The 19,598-nt window shown below is 42.0% G+C and overlaps 4 protein-coding genes across 5 annotated transcripts in view; 1 reads left to right on the top strand and 3 right to left on the bottom strand.

Moving 5' to 3' along the window:
• Positions 1–2,533: 2,533 nt before the first annotated feature.
• On the bottom strand, positions 2,534–3,487 carry LOC131690141 (glutathione S-transferase theta-1-like). Its single transcript, XM_058975693.1, has 3 exons — positions 3,354–3,487; positions 2,867–3,289; positions 2,534–2,801 (listed from the first exon to the last, which is right to left on the bottom strand). The coding sequence occupies exons 1-3, from the start codon at positions 3,469–3,471 to the stop codon at positions 2,653–2,655; spliced, it is 690 nt and encodes a 229-aa protein (XP_058831676.1). The 5' UTR covers positions 3,472–3,487; the 3' UTR covers positions 2,534–2,652.
• Positions 3,488–3,727: 240 nt separating this feature from the next.
• Positions 3,728–4,888, bottom strand: LOC131690130 (glutathione S-transferase theta-2-like). Of its 2 annotated transcripts, none has more exons than XM_058975681.1 (2): positions 4,675–4,888; positions 3,728–4,432 (listed from the first exon to the last, which is right to left on the bottom strand). In XM_058975681.1, exons 1-2 carry the CDS (start codon positions 4,781–4,783, stop codon positions 3,852–3,854), a joined length of 690 nt encoding a protein of 229 aa, XP_058831664.1. In that variant the 5' UTR covers positions 4,784–4,888; the 3' UTR covers positions 3,728–3,851. The 2 variants fall into 2 exon arrangements, with proteins under 2 accessions (XP_058831664.1, XP_058831657.1); XM_058975674.1 differs by having other exon boundaries at positions 4,493–4,817.
• A 303-nt stretch (positions 4,889–5,191) lies between these two features.
• On the top strand, positions 5,192–6,534 carry LOC131676489 (glutathione S-transferase theta-1-like). The gene is made up of 3 exons (XM_058955552.1): positions 5,192–5,610; positions 5,774–6,202; positions 6,285–6,534. The coding sequence occupies exons 1-3, from the start codon at positions 5,487–5,489 to the stop codon at positions 6,419–6,421; spliced, it is 690 nt and encodes a 229-aa protein (XP_058811535.1). The 5' UTR covers positions 5,192–5,486; the 3' UTR covers positions 6,422–6,534.
• Positions 6,535–17,427: 10,893 nt separating this feature from the next.
• Positions 17,428–19,598, bottom strand: part of LOC131690121 (uncharacterized) — a 24,314-nt gene continuing 22,143 nt past the window's right edge. The window contains exons 5-6 of the mRNA XM_058975662.1: positions 19,263–19,598; positions 17,428–19,203 (exon numbers count right to left, since the gene is read on the bottom strand). Of these exons, the coding sequence (XP_058831645.1) occupies positions 18,914–19,203; positions 19,263–19,598 (626 nt within the window). The 3' untranslated portion in view covers positions 17,428–18,913. The remainder of the gene's footprint in view (positions 19,204–19,262) is intronic.

The following is a 19,598-nucleotide window of genomic DNA, read 5'->3' as shown; positions in this document are numbered from 1 at the left end:
AGCACGAAACACTATGTTGAATATAATAACGTTAATTTAAAGAGCCCCGTCTGTCTAGAGGACGGTGCCAGAGAGGTAAGATTACACGATCTGTTCCCGGATAGTACAATCCAGTGATTCATGTTGCAATGCGGTGAGGAGCCTCCGTTCAACGCAAATCAACGAGCAATTTCTTCCCCTACATTGCCAACGGTGTTCGGGTAGTGCAATCGCGGCTTCACCGCTATACAGTCGTAATTCGCTGGTTGGGCCACAGCCTTGTACAACTAACGAATTTAATTCGCTAGTTGGACCGATTGACAAATGTAAAAAACTCTCCAAAGGAGATGTTCGCAGTTTAAATGCATCGGTTCACATCTCTAATTATTGTCAGATTGATTGTCAAAGTAAATTTGACATGAGATTTTGGCGTTCAGATGCTAGCGGAGGTCCAACTAAAAGGCAGTCCAGTTAAAAAGTGTCCAACCAGCGAATCACGACTGTATTACTTTCTTTTTCTGCTGAAACCGATTGAGTCGCAATCGGTTGTTGTATTTGAGTTGGAAACCATACTGACTCCGTTCAGAAATCCGAACCGGTTCCGGAATGAGTTTAACTGCCCTCTAAGAACGGTTGGTTTCAAAATCGTCCAATGAATGACGTTCGTTGGACCAATTTGGACGACGTCCAAATAACCGTTCAACGAACGTCTATCGTTGGACCCGTGTTGAACGATTTTGAAACAATTTTTTGGACGTCTCAGTGGGCGTGTTGAACGACTTTGAAAAATTTTTTTGGACGTCTCAGTGGGTGGGAAGGAGCAAGCCCACTGAGACGTCCAAAAAATTGTTTCAAAATCGTTCAACACGGGTCCAACGATGGACGTTTGTTGAACGGTTATTTGGACGTCGTCCAAATTGGTCCAACGAACGTCATTCATTGGACCACAGAGAACAGACGTCCATCTTCAGCATTCAACTTGTGTAAAATCTCTAACGGTTTCCAAGGTAGTTGGGATATCCAAACCAGGTGCGCTGCTGTCATCATGTTTTTTTTGTGGCTGAGTTCGACTGAATTGACAGTGGTTATTCCTCTACCCAGTCAAACTAGTCCGGAACCGGTTCGGACTTCCAGTATGAATTCCAGCTCAAATGCATCAACCGATAGAGTCGGAATCGGTTGTTTTCTTTGAGCAAGATTCTACACTGAATCCATTCAGGATTTCGAACCGGTTCCGAACTGGATTTGACGGATAGTTCGGATAAGTTGATGTGGCGGCGCTAGTGTTTATCGTATATTAATTCAAATGTTTACACACGTTTTTCAAATATTTTTGTTCGATCATGTATGTCTGTTCTCTGTGATTGGACTATTTTGAAACCAACCATTCTTAGAGGGAGGCTTCACGATCGCAAATCGAAGAAGCATATCAAAAGAACCCACAAATGGCTCACAATCGCACCGCGCCATCTGCGCGCCGGCTCAGGTTTGGATTTCTCAATAGAATCACACCAAATTTAATTTATAAAGTACCTGTCAAACAACCAAACAATCAGGTTGATTTGTTGTTTTTATCTCATGTATCTCGAAGAGTTTTCATTTATCTGTTCTTTGTGTTTGAGTTAAATTTCATACTAGAATAATACTGAAAATATATCTGAAAAGAATCCTGAATTATCTCATGGAACACCGTTGGTCGTATATAGCAGGTATTCTAAAAATAAGTTTGGTATGTAGTCTCTATGGTTTTATGATTTTCGGGGACATAGTTTCTCGTCAAATATCTAGTATTCGGGGCCTAGATGTACTTTCGATGGTTGTTTCGTGTTATTAAGTGAAATTTTAGGAAGAGCTGGTAGAATACGATTTTTAAAGACAGACGCTTAAACCCCAATTTGAATAGTTTCCGATAAAATTTTTCGCGAAACTTAACAGTTGATAATTTAAAACAATAAATAAGAATAATTGACGATATTGAGAATAAGGCAAATAACTCAAAGAACAATGCGATTCATCTAGAAAAACTCTAGAAAGAGAACTGCGGAAACTCCATCTTGGATCGATTGGATTCGCGTTTAGCTGTCAAAAGACGAATCCAATCGAACATTGCCTATCCTTATAACATTGGACGTGTTGCCATACAATGCCGGGGCATACGTTGCCAAAAATGCTGTTTTTCTCTCCGCAGTTCTCTTTCTAGAGTTTTTCTAGATTCATCCTTTATGTAGCGTTGACATTAGTGCTGGTTGCCATCTGCTGATGCCAGCATGCTGGCAACCAGCATGTTACCAGCATAATGTAAACGCATGCCATCTGCTGGTGCCAGCTGCTGGCAAGCGTTTACATTATGCTGGTAGTGTGCTGGTTGCCAGCATGCTGGCACCAGCAGATGGCAACCAGCATTAATGTAAACTGGGCATTAAGATCAAAACTTGTATAGTGCTGTCAATCTCACTAAACTGCCTTCTAATCATCAATTGTATCGAATCCAGATAAAGTTTAGAATTAATTCCCTCTTGTGGGTCATAAAATGGATGAGCGACAAACACTAACATTCATTTAAATTGATTTTATTATTTTGTCGCTTAACAACTAAAATATTGTAATCGACATATTGCTTAGAACCCAAATCCTTAACCCAGTTATTGAACATAATAATTCAAAGCCACTCTTTCAAAGCTTTGGCTTCGGAACGCTTTCCGGCGTAATCTTGTAAACCAGTTTGTGCGCTTGATCATAGAAGGGGTTGGTTGCCTCCCGGACACGTCCCATCCAGGCTGTAAGATTGGGTCTTCCAGAGCACGGATCAAATCCAGCCATTTCTGAAAGATACAAACATGCAATGATTTTCATTTTTTTCGCTGGAAGTCCCAACTCCGTCACCTACTCGGTTGTTCAATCTCGCAAGCGGCCAACAGATCGGCAACGGATATCTCATCACCCACAAGGAACTTGCTCCCGCCGCCCAGATACTCCTGCTCGATAAAGTCCAGACAGGAGTTCAGCTGCTGCCGGAACTGTTCGGCCCGTTTCGGATCGATCTTGCTACCCATCAGCTTCGGTCGGAGCCACATATACTGGAAGTAGGTTGCTCCGGTCGCACGGGTATTGTGGTGCTGCCACTCCAGGTACTCATCGATGCGGGCCCGCTTGTGGCTATCGGCCGGGTACCAATGGTCCGGGAACTTGTACTCCCGAGCCAGATAGCGTACGATGGCGACGCTCTCCGCTAGATGCAGGTCCTTGTCCACGATGCAGGGCACCGTCTGGAAGCGATTGATCGCTTTGAACTCGTCCGTCAGGTGTTCGCCTGGAAAAGGATCAATTTATATCATGAAAGCCGGAGGAATTATCAACAGGTAAGAGTAGCTTACCTTTACCCAAATTCACCAGACACCTCTCGTAAGGGATCTTGGTATTCTCCAAGAATATGTACAGAGCCCTACTGGGCTGGGACATCAGGTCGTAGTAGTAGCGGAGAACTTTAGACATGTTTAGCGGCGAACAGGCACTTGGTGAATTTTCACTTTCAGACAATTGAAAACTTGGAGAATAAAGGTCAACAGTTGCGACTGGTTTGATAAGTGAAGTCCACAGAAAAGATTACCACTAGCGGAGCCGGTATTTGCACTCAAACTGTTTCTGTGTTTACAATGTGTATTTTGTTTATGTATATGTGAGTGATGCTGCAAAATCGTGGAACGAGTATATAAGTACAATAATCGTTACGCAGATAAAAATACCTGTTTTATGTTTTAGAATTATGGCCAGAGTTTGGATTACATGTCCATTCCATCCCAGATTAATACGAATTAATTAAAACATTTGATTATAAATTGTTTTGTGCATTTAATTTCAATTTCTTTACAGGATCAATCCACCGCCGGTGTCGGAATCTCCTTGGGCGTAAACTTGTAAACGAACTGGTGGGCCTGGTCGTAGTGTGGGTTGGTACTGTTCCGAACCCGTTCCAACCACGCTGCAAGATGTGGCCGTCCAACTCTCGGATCGAAACCAGCTATCTTAGGCTGTTCCAGTTCACAAGCAGCCAACAGATCCGCATAGGTCAATTCCTCTCCTGCAAGGTATTGCTTCCTCCCACCGTCCAACCACTCGCTTTCGAACTGATCTAAACACCGTATCATATTGTTCCGCAGCCGTTCAACCTTTACTGGATCCAAGTCCAAACCCTGCAAGGGTCTGATCCACACATAGAGGAAGTAAATCGCACACTGGGCCCGTATGTTGGCATGCTGCCACTCTAGATATTCGTCGACACGGGCGCGGACCGTGCGTTCCTTGGGGTACCAATTGTGTTGGCCGAGGCCGAATTCTCGATCTAGATAGCGGAAAATAGCAATATTTTCAGCGAGTTTAAAGTCTCCGTGTACAATGCAAGGCAGTTTGCCAAATCGGCTGACGTTTTCTTTGAATTCCGTTGTTTTGTTCTCGACTGAAAAATGAAAGTGAAGTTGTTTAAAAATTGCTGAAATGGTCTTAGTATTATTATTACACTTTCTCAACGCGATAGGACACTTTTGGTATGGAATCTTTGACTGTTCCAGCAGGATGTACAGGGCCCGCGATGGTTGCGAAAGTAAATCGTAATAGTATTTCAGAGCTCTGGTTGCCATTGCGTTACTCGTTTTGCGACAATCGCAAAATGAGCCGTAGATATTTATACTGTTCACTCACCGGTCGGTGCAGCAATGTGTATGCTTATTCGTGTGGGGTTCCGAAGATGGTAAAGTACAGCTTTACAACAAAAAAAACTCGCACAGTTTAACACGCTGATAAGCGGCATATGCTACAATAAACATCATCACATATACGCTTATTTTGTGATGCGTATGCGTAAGACGTACTGGATAGTACGCCTACTGCGATGCCGAGCGTTGCGACTGGGTAAATGTTTACAAACATGTGAGTGCCAGGCTGTCAGCATTTCTGTGAGGGATAGGAAAACGAGCTCTGGAGAATGAAAAAAATCAAATGTGTAGAATATTGTTTCAGTCCGTGTTGAGAAGACGTTAAAAATTTTAATTGTGAGATAAGTGCCAATTTGATCAGTATGTAGCTCCGTTAATGCCAACTGTGTGTTTTTTTTTATTTTACAGATTTTGTGCCACATTATACAGCAGCTCGTCACGATTCCAAATTTTTGTACTCACAGCGATAATATCACACAAGAATCTACCGCCAACCCAAAGTTGTATTGTTACAGCGATAATATCACACGAAAATCTACCAACTCAACCGAAGGCGCTTTTAATTGCGAAATCTCTTCGCTCAAAAACGCCCTCCTTTCCCGTCAGATTCCTTCCCCTGAACATCCAGTACCAGTTTGTGTATCAGCTGATTGCATGGCAGTGCGTGTTCGTTCAATTTAAAGACATCTGTAAATAGTTTCCAACGAGTAAACAATCTCCCATACGCGAGAGACCTTCCGTTCCGTACTTCAATTTCAATAGGCTAATTAGTTTCACGTGTGATATCGGAAGCAAGCAATGAGCAACCGACGCAGTATTCGATTCTACTATGATCTCATATCGCAACCATGCAGAGCATTGTTCATATTCCTTCATCAAACCAAAATACCTCACCAGAAGTGTCCCACGGCGTTACGGAAGTGTAAGTAATGTTCATGATTAATGTCAAACAGCTGCTAGAGAGAGCAAAAAACAAATCACAGTTGGTGCGTGACTGACCTTCCGAATATCGTTGCGACAAATTGATTCGCCCTTCAGTTGTTCCGCTTGAAACTGCTTCTGCTAAACCCGTTGCCTACTTGCAGGGGAACACACGACACCGGATTTTTTACGGAATGTGAACCGTTTCGGAAAGGTACCCGCCATCGTCGAAGACGACAGCTTCCGACTGGCGGAAAGTATTGCCATCCTACGCTATCTGGCCCGGGAGTATTCCGTGCCGGATCACTGGTACCCGCGGGAAAGCCACCGGAGAGCACGGGTTGACGAGTATCTTGAATGGCAGCACTCAAACACGCGAGCTCACTGTGCCAGTTACGTCCGGTACGTGTGGAGGGGTCCACTACGGGGAGAACCGCTGGAACAGAAGACGGCGGAACGGCTCCGGGCAGAAATGATTGCCTGTTTGGATTTCATCGAGACGAATTTGCTCAGCGAGCGGGCTCGTTTTATCGCGGGTGGGAGAGAAATATCGATTGCTGATTTGGTGGCGGCGTGCGAAATTGAACAGCCTAGTAAGTAGTCTTCGTTTAGTGCTAAGCCACTATATAGAAGGAGGCGTATTCAGTGATTAATCAACCTTTATTACCCGTTCAGAATTGACAGGCTACGATGCACGTGTGGGACGACCGAGGTTAGCAGCTTGGATGCAGCGAGTAAGAGACCGTACCCAGCCGGACTACGACGAGGCTCATAAAATACTGAATAAACATGCACCGCGGGTGACACATTAGGTAGCTAATTTTGTATTATGGTGAAGACCGTGGAAAAAAAGATACGTTGAGTTTATTTGTACAAAACAATTACCACTATTTATACATTGTTGCAATATGGTTATTAGTTGAAGAAACAATAAGGCGTTTTCTTAAAGTCCTATAGTCCCTTAGGCACGAAAGATCAAGCTTAATTTTGGCAACAGTGGTGGATGCGCAAGCTTTTGAAAGTTATTTGTTTCCGTACAGTTCCGATCAACTCTGTTCTCGAAGTTTTTAACTTATGTGGTTCCGAGATATTCATTATGGTGGAGGATTAGAAAAGAAATATTATCGTTTACAGTTACCTCCAAAATTCCTCAGTTTCAACTCGAGAGCCAGTAAATCTACTAGATTATCCTAAAAGAACCTTGGCTCGAGTGATTTTGGAATTTGGAAACTAGTGGCATCGATTATCGTCAACTGAGATTAAAGGTCTAGGGGCAGATCACTTGTGATGCTTTTTTTTAAAAATCAGCAAAAAATAATGCATTTCTTTCCATTAAAATGGAAGTTTATAATGCATTTTGCGTTGCGTGTAAGACGTCAAAACCTTACAAAAACTAGCCCTGCATTCAACAAAACGTCAAACAAAGTGGGTTAACGTAGGACGTTTGTTAAACAATCTTTTCTGCGAGAGAGTGCAAAGTTGATGCGAAAATGGAAATGAAATGCAACAAGTAACCAACCTAATGGAAGTCTCAAATAACAACCAGTAGCCATAACCCAGCCGTGTAAGCTGTGCGAACTGTGTTATGTCTTGATCGACAAAGAAACCTATGCGAAACCCGTTTTCAAACAAAACTTCGAGCTCAAATTTTCTAAGGCTGTTGCTCACAGCAAAGTTCCTGCCACGCTAAAGTTTGTTTTCGCAGATAATTATTTACGATTTGGCAAGGAATCTGTTCCTGTGGAAACAATCCAGCGTTTTTTTTACGTATAAGATTATGAAAGTATAGAAAAGAAAGTGGCTCAACAGTCAACAGACCCTTCCATGACCTCTCCTTCTATTTGGCGCATCTTTTCCAACTCCATTTTGAGCCCTAAATCAATATTCGATGGGACTCGTGCCAATGAGTGAATGGTTCGAGGGCTTGCCAAATCGCCAAAACCCTTGATTTTCTTTTGATCATATCTCCGGTTCTATTTACTCTAGAATCAAACCACAAGATGGCTTTTGAAGAAAATTGTTCAAGGAGTCTATAAAAAATATTATTTTTTGCCGACAGTGTTGCCAACTATGCAATTTTTTCAGTTAAATATTAAAAGTTAATTTTTCTCTCAATACGTATATTTTAATTTTGAAAATTTTAATGCCATCGCGTTCCTCAGACATTTTTACATAAAAAAACACTTATCATCCCAATATAATATGAGCGCATCCTGAGATACACCGTTTTGAAGGAAAAAACCGCAATTTCCCATATAAATCGCAAGCGCACAACACTAAAAAACCAACTTGAGTATTCTGAGTTCAAACATAATTTTTCGTGAAGTAGACGAGCAATGATGAAAAACTACGTATTTGGTTTGCTTATAGCAGATCAGGGTCGATTTTTATGACAGTTTGAAGATTTTCTCAATTTTGGCCAATAAAAATGGATTTTTATATGAGAAAGTGGGAGTTTTTCCCTTCAAAACGGTATATCTCAGGATGCTCTCATATTATATTGGGATGATAAGCGTTTTTTATGTAAAAATGTCTGAGGAACGCGATGGCATTAAAATTTTCAAAATTAAAATATACGTATTGAGAGAAAAATTAACTTTTAATATTTAACTAAAAAAATTGCATAGTTGGCAACACTATCGGCAAAAAAATAATATTTTTTATAGACTCCTTGAACAATTTTCTTCAAAAGCCATCTTGTGGTTTGGTTCTAGAGTAAATAGAACCGGAGATATGATCAAAAGAAAATCAAGGGTTTTGGCAATTTTCCAAAACGGGGGGTGCTCCCATGACCCGACGGTTGGTTCAATTGACACAAAAATTTAGGTTTTTATATATTGGCCCTAGATGAACAATTCCTCCAAATTTTGTTAAAATCCGTGAAGGTCGATTTCAAGTTTGCATCTTTTTTGATCACTTCGCGTGGAATGACCTATATGCTACAATTGAAATGTTGCATCCCACTAAGTCGCTCAAAATGGGGCAAAAAGTTATTTTGCTGCAATTTTACCAAATCACTTCACTGTTGGTGGTTCTTATCACCAGCTGCACCAAGATATGGCAGATTTGTTCTAATCCAACTGACTAAGTCAACATCAAACGAGTTCTTCTGGTGTTGTTGCTGCTTCTGCAACGACCCTTAACTGTTGGCTAGGGAAGTGAGTTTTTCCCCTTTGTTGCGACCTCTGGTGATGAATAACCGACATCACATAGTGGTTCTCATGTGATACCGCAACCCTGCCTCCTTTGTTCTCCTTTTCTTATTAGTTGTGGAGGAGAGCAATGCTCGTTCGGTTTATCCTCCACAGCGAGAGTAGCTGGTGATTTTGTATTCTTGGCACTTAGTCGGGGAAGTGAAATACTACACCAGATTAAACCGATGTAACCGTACTCAAAAGTGAAAAAAATACAGCTTTACTTTAACGTAGTAATAAAAAGCGATTAAAGTGCTCTAAAATGCCGAGAAATCGCTTTGATTCCAATTTCTGTGTAGTTCCATTCAAAATCCACTACCCCCTCGGTCAATGAAAATCTCCGGGTCAAAACCTCTCCAGAGGTGGTAACCCTAGTCGAAATACAAATTCCATAACTAATTTACTGGAACTCTAGCCATCCTCACACTGTAAGTGGATATCCGATCTAGATCGACGGAATTTTGAAATTTACTTTGGCTGCGGCCAGAATGTGAAGCTGACGTTAACCAACAAAACAGAGCGCTGAACAAGGTAACTAGTCTACCGTGAATTTCCAAGAGCCTCTGCCAAAGCCTAGCACTAAGCCATAGAACGTCTATGACCATAAATACCTCGACAGCCAGACTCAAAAAAGTGTACGTAAGGAATCTGAAATTACTATAATCGAGGAAAAAACTGCGAAAAAGAGAAGAAGAAAGTCAACCGCCAGGAGCCTTGAATTAGAAAGCTGGACCAAGGGGAAGGCCACCTCAGAATAATTGTTATATTCCGTTCAGTTTTGCATGAATTCTTTTTTTTCGGTTATTGTAGAAAATTAAAGATATTTCATAACAAATCGAACATTGTTAAAAAAATCGAAGAAATTAGAAAAAGTCTTGACAAACATATGATTACGGCTTAAAAGCCATCTGTCAAAATTATCTTTGAAAGTAAATTCCGGACAAACCGTTACTGGCTAAACACAGTTCATAGCAGTTAATGAAAGAGAAAACTTTTTTTTGTTTACTACCAACATCTGTGATTGGCGAGTACCGGTTTGTCCGGAATATCTTTTCAAGGATAATTTTTACAGTTGGCTTCCAAGCCGTAACCATATGTTTGTCGAGAAATCTATCAAATCTCAATCCAATTATGCTCGAATTCCGACTAATTTGACGAAACTGGCAACTCTGCATAATCTATGTTCGAATCTTTCAATAATTCTGGCAACAAAATTTATGTTTTTGTTTTGATTTGTTCCTGCAGTTATGCTTCTGGAAATGTTTTGTTTTGATCTCATCGAGCATTGAAACTGTCACGTGAATCGGCCTCGGCCATTCCAAACCATTATCAAGCATTATGGAAATGCGAATCTATTTCGAACTAAACAATACCAATCTTAATCCATTCGTTCAGAATTGTAAATTATAAGTTCATATCATCAACAAAGCACCACAGAGAATAGACATCCATGATCGAACGAATATATTTATAAAACGTATGTAAACATTTGAATTAATATACGATAAAACACTAGCGCCGCCACACTAACTTATCCCAACTATCCGTCCAATCCATTCGGGAACCGGCTCGAAATCCTGAATGAATGGATGGAAGCTGGCTCAAAAAAAACGATACCAACTCAATCAATGGATGCATTTGAGCTAGAATTCACACTGAATCCACTCAGAAGTCCGAACCGGTTACAGAATGGTTTGATTCAGCCACTAAAAAACTTGACAGTAGCGCACCTGGTGAAGATATCCCAACTACCTTCGAAACCGTTATACTACGTTCACACTACGAGTTAAAACGTGTTTTAACGCTATCTTGATGACATTTTTCTTGTTGCTAATTATTATAACGTGTTTTAACTCTGTAGTGTGAACATAGTATTAGGGTTTTTTACACAAGTTGAATGCTGAAGATGGACGTCAGTTCTCTGTGAAATCACGGAGTGTCGTTCCCCTGGGACACTCATCATCTCCAAAATAACAAGCATTGTCAAATGCATTACAAGAAACCTCACAGAAAACTAATGTCAATCTCGTACGTTAAAATTGTTAAAAATTAACGGGATGATCATAGAGATTCCAAAATGGCAGACATCACTATACCTTTGGTTCGGATACGTTAGTATGGTAGCGTTAGTGTTTGATCGAGTGTTTGTTCAAATGTTTACACATGTATTATAAACGAACATGGATGTCTGTTCCACAGAGAACAGATGTCCATTTTTAGCATTCAACTTGTGTAAAAATCTCTAACGATTTCGAAGGTAGTTGGGATATCCACACCAGGTGCGCTACTGTCGTCATGTTTTTTTGTAGCTGAGTTCGACTGAATTGACAGCGGTTATTCCTCTACCCACCCACTGAGACGTCCAAAAAATTGTTTCAAAATCGTTCAACACGGGTCCAACGATGGACATTCGTTGAACGGTTATTTGGACGATGTCCAAATTGGTCCAACGAACGTCCTTCATTGGACGATTTTGAAACCAACCGTTCTTAGAGGGCAGTCAAACTAGTCCGGAACCGGTTCGGACTTCCAGTATAAATTCCAGCTCAAATGCATGAACCGATAGAGTCGGAATCGGTTGTTTTCTTTGAGCAAGATTCCATACTGAATCCATTCAGGATTTCGAACCGGTTCCGGAATGGATTTGACGGATAGTTGGGATAAGTTGGTTTGGCGGCGCTAGTGTTTATCGTATATTAATTCCAATGTTTACATACGTTTTTGAATATTTTTGTGCGATCATTGATGTCTATCCTCTGTGTCTGTTCTCAGCATGAAAAAGAAGTCCTAAGCGGAAGGTTTATGATGGAAACGAAGAGAATTTTATTCATCCATGAACCATGAACAGTGGACTTTCAACACAAACATGTAAGTTGCTTCACTGTAAAAACAAGAATCGTCCAAGAGCAGCCCTACTCGTTGCGAATGACATTAGGTTCATTTCATTACCCGAATTTATTTTTCAAGGACCTATTGTCTGTGATATTCTGGTTGCAGTTGAAAATCGAAATATTGAACTTGCGTCTTTCGCTTTTTCGCTATTTTTAGAGTGGGCAACTAATGCGCATCTTGTGTACATGTTAGAGAATCAACTTGCGCATCATCTACACCAGTTGTGCTTTAGTTGCGTGCGCTGAAAATAGGAGAAAAATTGAAAGGCGCAAGTTCACTATTTAGATTTTCAACTGCAACCAGAATATTAGAAATTCCGAATAGAGAGAGAGAGAAGACACCACAAGGATGTCAACGCTTCCAACCTATTTTCTGCACGATAGGGAGAATACGTCAACGTCGGAGGTGAAAAGATTTCGACGCTAAAGTTCGTCATATAACACGGAGAATCAGTTGCACGAGAGAAGGTCGTGAGTCCCTCATTGAATATCTTAACTATATGACTTGCAAATTATGAATTATAAGAACAGCCCGACGTACAGGCATTAGGGTTTAGACAGAAGATGTTATGGATTTAACGATTTTCTTGGCCTATCTCAGTTCTAAAGGATCAGTAACTGGCATGTTTCTTAAAAGCCGTCCTCCTGCTAGAGTCCTGTGTATGTATAAACTAAGAGCGTCTTCGGAGGGTTTTCAGGTAACCGTTTCACGTTTGTCTCTCAACTTTGCACAATATCGCTCTTCATCGACATTGAGCGAGCCTTCGACAACGCTGCCTTCAAATCGATTCGGCGTGCGGCTTAATGGATTACTGAAATGTTATGTTGCCGGATTGTGACGACGTTGCTGGGAGGCAAGACTATAACCATGAAAACACAGAGAACAGACATCCATGATCGAACAAAAATATTTAAAAAACGTGTGTAAATATTTGAATTAATATACGAAAACACTAGCGCCGCCACACCAACCTATCCCAACTATCCGTCAAATCGATTCCGGAACCGGTTCGAAATTCTGGATGGATTCTGCATGGAATCTAGCTCAAAGAAAACAACCGATTCCGACTCTATCGGTTGACGCATTTAAGCTGGAATTCATGCTGGAAGTCCGAATCGGTTCCGGACTAGTTTGACTGGGTAGAGGAATAACCGCTGTCAATTCTGTCGAACTCAGCTACAAAAAAAACATGACGACAGTAGCGCACCTGGTTTAGATATCCAAACTACCTTCGAAACCGTTAGAGATTTTACACAAGTTGAATGCTGAAGATGGACGTCTGTTCTCTGTGATGAAAACTACTAGAGGTTGTCCTCGAAGAGGAATGCTGTCACCCTTTCTGTGGTCCCTGGTAGTAAACGGACTGCCGAATGAACTGCAAGGTTTTATAGTTCAAAATAACGGGTTACGAAAACTACATTGTCATCACTGCTAGGGGTGAAGATGAATCTACGATTTCGGGCCGTATTCGAACTGTTCTCAACGTGACCTGGCAATGGTGTGAAAGGGAGAATCCTAGCATTAACAAATCGCCGTAATTCCATTTACACGGAACAGAAAAGTCAATCTGAATCCACCCGTCCTTAATAGAGTCACGATGGAATTTGCTACGAAAGTAAAACAGTAATCTGTGGTGGAATAAGCATAACAAAAGAACTACGGAAAAAAGTCTTAAAATGCACGCGCCAAGGAGTCTTTGTGTGCTTGGAACTAAAAATGACGCATTGACTATACAAGTCAGTTATCAGACATGACATGATTAGGTGCCATTTGCTTTGATGCAAAATTGTTGCAAAATTGTTGCAAAATCGTTCAACACGGATCCAACGATGGACATCTGAATGGCTGGCGTCCAAAAGGGGCTAATCCACATTTTGATTTTTTTACGGGAAATGGAAATAAACGATGTTTTTATTGTAAAAATACACTATTTTTTAGTAGGTAATTTACCCCTTCTGAAGATACTAACTAGGTCCGACAAATTTTGAAATATGACGCATTTATAAAAAAACAGCCTTTAAGTAAAATATTTATCCAAAACATGCTTTATCTCGAAACATACAGGACCTACAAAGTTTGCACCTTAAGAATGTATTTTTAAAATGATTAAATTGTTATAAAGTTGATTACAGCGCCGCCCTAGCGACTGAATACCGAACTAGCATAATTTAACCAAATAAAGCGCCAGCTGCCATACCATTCCGAAGACACCATAACTCTATAACGAAAGATAATTGATTCCACTTTTTTTTAATTTACCGACCACAATGTACCGTTTTTCTCTTGATACTATATTGCTCGGTAACTTTCAATGTAGAGGCTTGACACTTGCAGTAGAATTTTCGAAAAATTGCGCTCAACAATATACATTCGTGGAAGAAGTACATATTAGATAGAAAATAGCCACACATGGCAAATATGTGAGCAGCACTTACCTTCAGAAACGACTGTCTGGCCTGTTACCTAACGATTTAACAGGGCTCTACGGCAGAACCGACTCTATTGCTGGTATCGCAGGGTCGGCTAGCTACCGGGTAATCAAGGACTACGCGGATCAAGAACAAAGATCTAAGAACATTCACTTTTCTTGAACTTTTTATTCAGGTGTATTTGTAGTGTGTGGGTGTGGGGTGTAATTTACAATTTTTACTTTAATGTGGCGTGTGCACTACTGCTATCACTCAACGTACCGTACTTTTACTGCTGCTGTTGATGTGCGTCGCGACGCTGACGATGCCGACGGGCGAGATCCCCTCGCGGACGTCGGCGAAACTGGCCGGATGAAGGCCCCGGTACCGGTACGATGGTGATCCAGGTGCAGCGGGTGGACGGACCAGCGGGCGTTGCTGGCTTGGATGCAGGCAGGCGTCTTCCCTCCTTGGCGAGCATCGGCGTGACCGCGGCTAACCGCAATGGCCACCACCGAGAGGGGACCCTCCTTTGCGATTAGGGCCTTTGCCCGAGGGTATGAAGCGGAGGCGCGCAGCGCCGGATGACGAACGACGGTCCTTTACGATTAGGCGCGGAATCCTCCCGGATTCGCGTGCCGAACCGTGTGCTGAACGATTTGATGCGGCGCTAAGAGGCACTAAGAGGCACTAAGAGGTCCTGGTGAAGATATTTACAACACAAGGTTGCTAAAGAATATGATCACTTGGACGTGGTAATAACGAAATTACCTGAACGATCGCAACACTTTTTTTAAAACTATCTTCCCGCCCCAAAGGGGGGGGGGGTGCTATACACTTCACCAGTTAAATTACTTCAGCACACGGACGCCTGATACTAAAAGAGGCCAGAGCTGAGAACTGCTGGACCTTTTATAAGAACTTCAGATTGCATTTCCCTCCAATTCCTTATCCGCAATCAATTTTTAAAAGTTTCGCGCCATCCGCGATCAGTGCCATACGTTCTCTTAAAGATGGCAAACTCTCTTTACAGCGGTACGCACCCTTTAGCTTCCCTACTTATTGTTGTGTATTGTAGCACATGAAACGTGAATGTTCAACAAACAACACATATTATTTACATCAAAAATCTAAATGATGGAACCAACGGTTACAGGCCGAAACGTCAACGTACAATGCAATCCAACTAAAAACAGTATTATATCGAGTTCACCGATACACGAGCTACCACATAAGATTTACTGATGGCGAATCGATGGCCTACTTTTTCTTAAAACCTCGGAAAATGAACGAAAAAACTCGAATTTCCTTAAGACACAATGTGGGGATAGCCGTTTTTGGACGCCAGCCATTCATCTGTTGAAGTGCGAGCAATACCTATTGCCTTAGTTAAGCTAGCTTCCGAGCGATCACCATTTTGAATGCCGCCTACAAAGTGCTATCCCAGATCATTTTCCGTCGTCTATCACCTTAAGTAAATGAGTTCGTGAGAAGTTATCAAGCCGGCTTCATCGATGGCCTGTCGACAACGGACCAGATCTTCACCGTAAGGCAAATCCTCCATAAATGCCGTGAATACCAGGTCCCAACGCATCACCTGTTCATCGACTTCAAGGCGGCATACGACAGTATCGACCGCGTAGAGCTATGGAAAATCATGGACGAAAACAGCTTTCCCGGGAAGCTGACTCGACTGATCAAAGCAACGATGGACGGTGTACAAAACAGCGTAAGGATTTCGGGTGAACTTTCCAGTCCATTCGAATCTCAACGAGGACTGAGACAAGGTGATGGACTCTCGTGTCTACTATTTAACATCGGGCTGGAAGGTGTGATACGACGAGCCGGTCCAAACAGCCGGGGCACGATCTTCACGAAATCCGACCAATTTGTATGCTTCGCGGACGACATGGACATTATCGCCCGAACATTTGGAACGGTGGCAGACCTGTACACCCGCCTGAAACGCGAAGCAGCGAAGATCGGACTGGTGGTAAATGCGTCCAAAACAAAGTATATGCTAGTAGGCGGAACCGAAAACAACAGGATCCGGTTAGGAAACAGCGTTACGATCGACGGGGATACCTTCGAGGTAGTGGAGCATTTTGTCTACCTAGGATCCTTATTAACGACTGACAATAACGTGAGCCGTGAAATCCGAAGACGCATCATCAGTGGAAGTCGGGCCTACTATGGGCTCCAGAAGAAACTGCGGTCAAGAAAGATTCATCCCCGCACCAAATGCACCATGTACAAAACGCTTTTAAGACCGGGGGTTCTCTACGGGCACGAGACTTGGACCATGCTCGAGGAGGACCTGCAAGCGCTAAAAGTTTTCGAGCGACGGGTGCTAAGGATGATCTTCGGCGGTGTGTGGCGACGAAGGATGAACCACGAGCTCGCTGCACTCTATGGCGAACCCAGTATCCAAAAGGTGGCCAAAGCTGGAAGGATACGGTGGGCAGGGCATGTTGCAAGAATGCCGGACAACAATCCTGCAAAGATGGTGTTCGCTAATGATCCGGTCGGTACAAGAAGGCGAGGAGCGCAAAGAGCACGATGGGCGGACCAGGTGGAACATGATTTGGCGAGTGTTGGGCGTAACCGACGTTGGAGACCTGCAGCTACAAATCGAGTATTGTGGAGGCAAATTGTTGATTCAGTGTTATCATGAAATTGATGTTGAACTAAATTAAATGAAATGAAACTAGCCCGGTAGGATGCGCGCAGAAATCTGACAGGGCTAAGGCTCACCTCCCTAGCTATCAGCAATGAATTGCAGTGGAAAAATGCGGTCGTTTGGCTTTCCGGTCAATCGAAATTTGAAACTCTGACCACCTTCGCAACGAAGATCACCACCAGCAACTGTACAGATCAAGGTAGCAGCGAAAAAAACAGAAGTCGGTAAATGATCATTTATATTTGTGCACGAAAATCCGAAATTGTAGATAGACGTTCCTAGGCCGCCCTGTCAGCAAGGGTCCGGCGGGCAGGTAACTATAGAACTCAATTAGTGGCCCCTTGGAAAACAGCTAATTGCAGAGGAGTGCAAAGCAGGTCGACCACCGGTTTCATCTGATGTAGGTCATTTATTGCGTCGTTCTATACTTTTGGTTTATTGTGAAAATCTTGAAATTTTGACAGATGACATTGACCGCCCTGTAATCAAGGGTCTTCCGAGAAGTTAAAATAGATCGCAAATAGTAGCGAATTTGTTTTTAATTGTAAGCAGTTCAAATCGATTGGAGTTCATGTTAGAACTACCTTTCACGGACGTTCGGCATGCTTTAGATGGCCCGGACACGAGAGAACCTTACTCTGGCCTTCTGTTGAGATGTTGATTTATTAGCAATTAATCACAGTCCATATAGAAAATTGTGTTCAGTTGATTTTCTTTCTTTTTTTTAAGGTAGCATTGTATTGGACGGAATCAGATTGAGATGCTTTTTGCACTTTCTGCAATGGTGATGAGTATTTGGTTCGACGTATCTGTTAAGCTTTTAGGCTTCGATTAACAATACTGACCTCACTATATTACAAAAAAAAAACCTAGAATTGGATTGTGATTTAATGATTTAGCTCAAACCGCTTGAACGTACTAACCCCACCTCATCACCATCAGCTGTTAAGAGTTTAATATCTATTTTATAAAATACTTATTACAATTCTTTGCGATGTAGTGCGGCAAACAGACGATCTAATTAAATACAATAAATATTTGTACCTCTAAGCAGTAAACTACGCGGTTTTCTGCCTTCGCCTGGAACGGATTCGTTTCCTGTGTGTAAGTGATTTCTGATAAAGTAGATCGAACTAACTCTAGGTGTACACTATATGTCGAGCAGTCGTTGTTTTTCTTTTAGCACAGTTGTTATTAAAACAACAATGATCGGATATCAAACAACTTATGTGAACATATGATGGTGAAAAACTTCAAATGCATCAAACTAGAATTAAATAACAAGACTAAACAACTAAATTTGTGTGAGAAACAATTTATATGTAGATTTATAACAAGCAGAATAAAGTTTTGAGAACTCGACAAAAACTGGCATTGTGCAAAAACACTAAATAGATTGCTATGAGACTTTAAATGACACTAAAAAACAGAAACAATGTTAAGGGGTAATAAAACTGAACCTTACAAATCGCTTTCAAAGGAAGACTACTTGTACAAAATATTTTTGTGTTAATAACTATAAAATGCTCTTTGTGAATTGCGATGTTTTAATTGATTTGGTTCTATTTTGCCAAAGACAACTTTTGTGAAATAACTTAATTCAATTTACGACTGCGTCCTGATGCAAACGTTGTCCAGTTTTGACATGTATAAATATAAATCTGTTTGTATTGGTTTTGTTTACTTTACTGGATATAGAAAAAAGTACCGCAGGCAAATCTGATGTAGAGTCACGTGGCACTAATCGTCTACTAATCCAACTGCGGAAGATTTAGTCGAATAACCAACAATGAAATCTATTCATGTACCGAACGTCTTCTATAGAAAATGGATATTAAATTTGATTCCATTATTGACAGAAAACAGGGTGCGTGCGATATTCTGAAAACAACTATCGGAAACATTACGTGCGCCCTGTACTTAGTTATGCAGTATAGAAACGTTGAAACCTTGTTGCATCTTACATGAGTTATATACCCGAGTAGCAAATCTAGGTAGAAAAATTAGCTAGCAATCGCATTGCGACTAAGTTAATTCTAATCGTGTGCGCGATTCGCAATTATAAATACCGCCGTGTCAATGGCAATGTGGAAAACAAAACTAATCTTACTCTACTACCCTATTGACCGGTTAGACTTCCGTATCGTGCGTTTGGATGCGAACTTTCTTCACGCTACCACTTCGCGTCAACCGGGGAGACTGACCGGATCCCGAGTAGCCCGGATTTTGGATACCCAGCGCATCGGTGCTACCCTCGGGCGGTCGTGGTTTCTTCAGACTTGACCTCAGCGGCGTTCGATTGGTGCTGGTCGTTGAACCGGACATCGACGTCAGGGTGGTGTTCATCGACTGAACGCTACCGCTGACCGTAACGCTGCTACCGGTGTGCGGTCGACCGGATGAATCCGTTACAGATATACCTGCGGGAAGTATTGAAGTTCGTTATGAAGCTTAAACTGAGCATTTTAAAATCACTTACCGATTCTGCTATTTCTCCCCCGCGGGGTATCCCTGTAGCCAGGATTCACCACCGTAGTCGGCGTCGATCTCCCACTGCCGTATCCACCTCCCGTTGGCAGCATCGTGGGGTCTCCTTCTGGCTGGCGAGCCAAAACGAGATCGTAAATGGCCAGTAGGGTCAGTAGAATGGATACTCCTACTACCACCAGCTGTATATAGAATGATGCTCCACGTGTGACCTCAAAATGACCACCCCCATTATCGGCTGTGACGGCGAACAGAATGGCTCCGACCAGTGCCAGTACTGTACCCACCACAGCCAGCAAAAGTTTCAAAACGACTAGTGAAGTGTAGC

Source organism: Topomyia yanbarensis, chromosome 1 (assembly GCF_030247195.1).
Source record: "Topomyia yanbarensis strain Yona2022 chromosome 1, ASM3024719v1, whole genome shotgun sequence".
Taxonomy (NCBI): Eukaryota; Metazoa; Arthropoda; class Insecta; order Diptera; family Culicidae; genus Topomyia; species Topomyia yanbarensis.
Note: the sequence above shows the minus strand (reverse complement) of the source record. Positions and strands in the feature narration are given on the sequence as shown.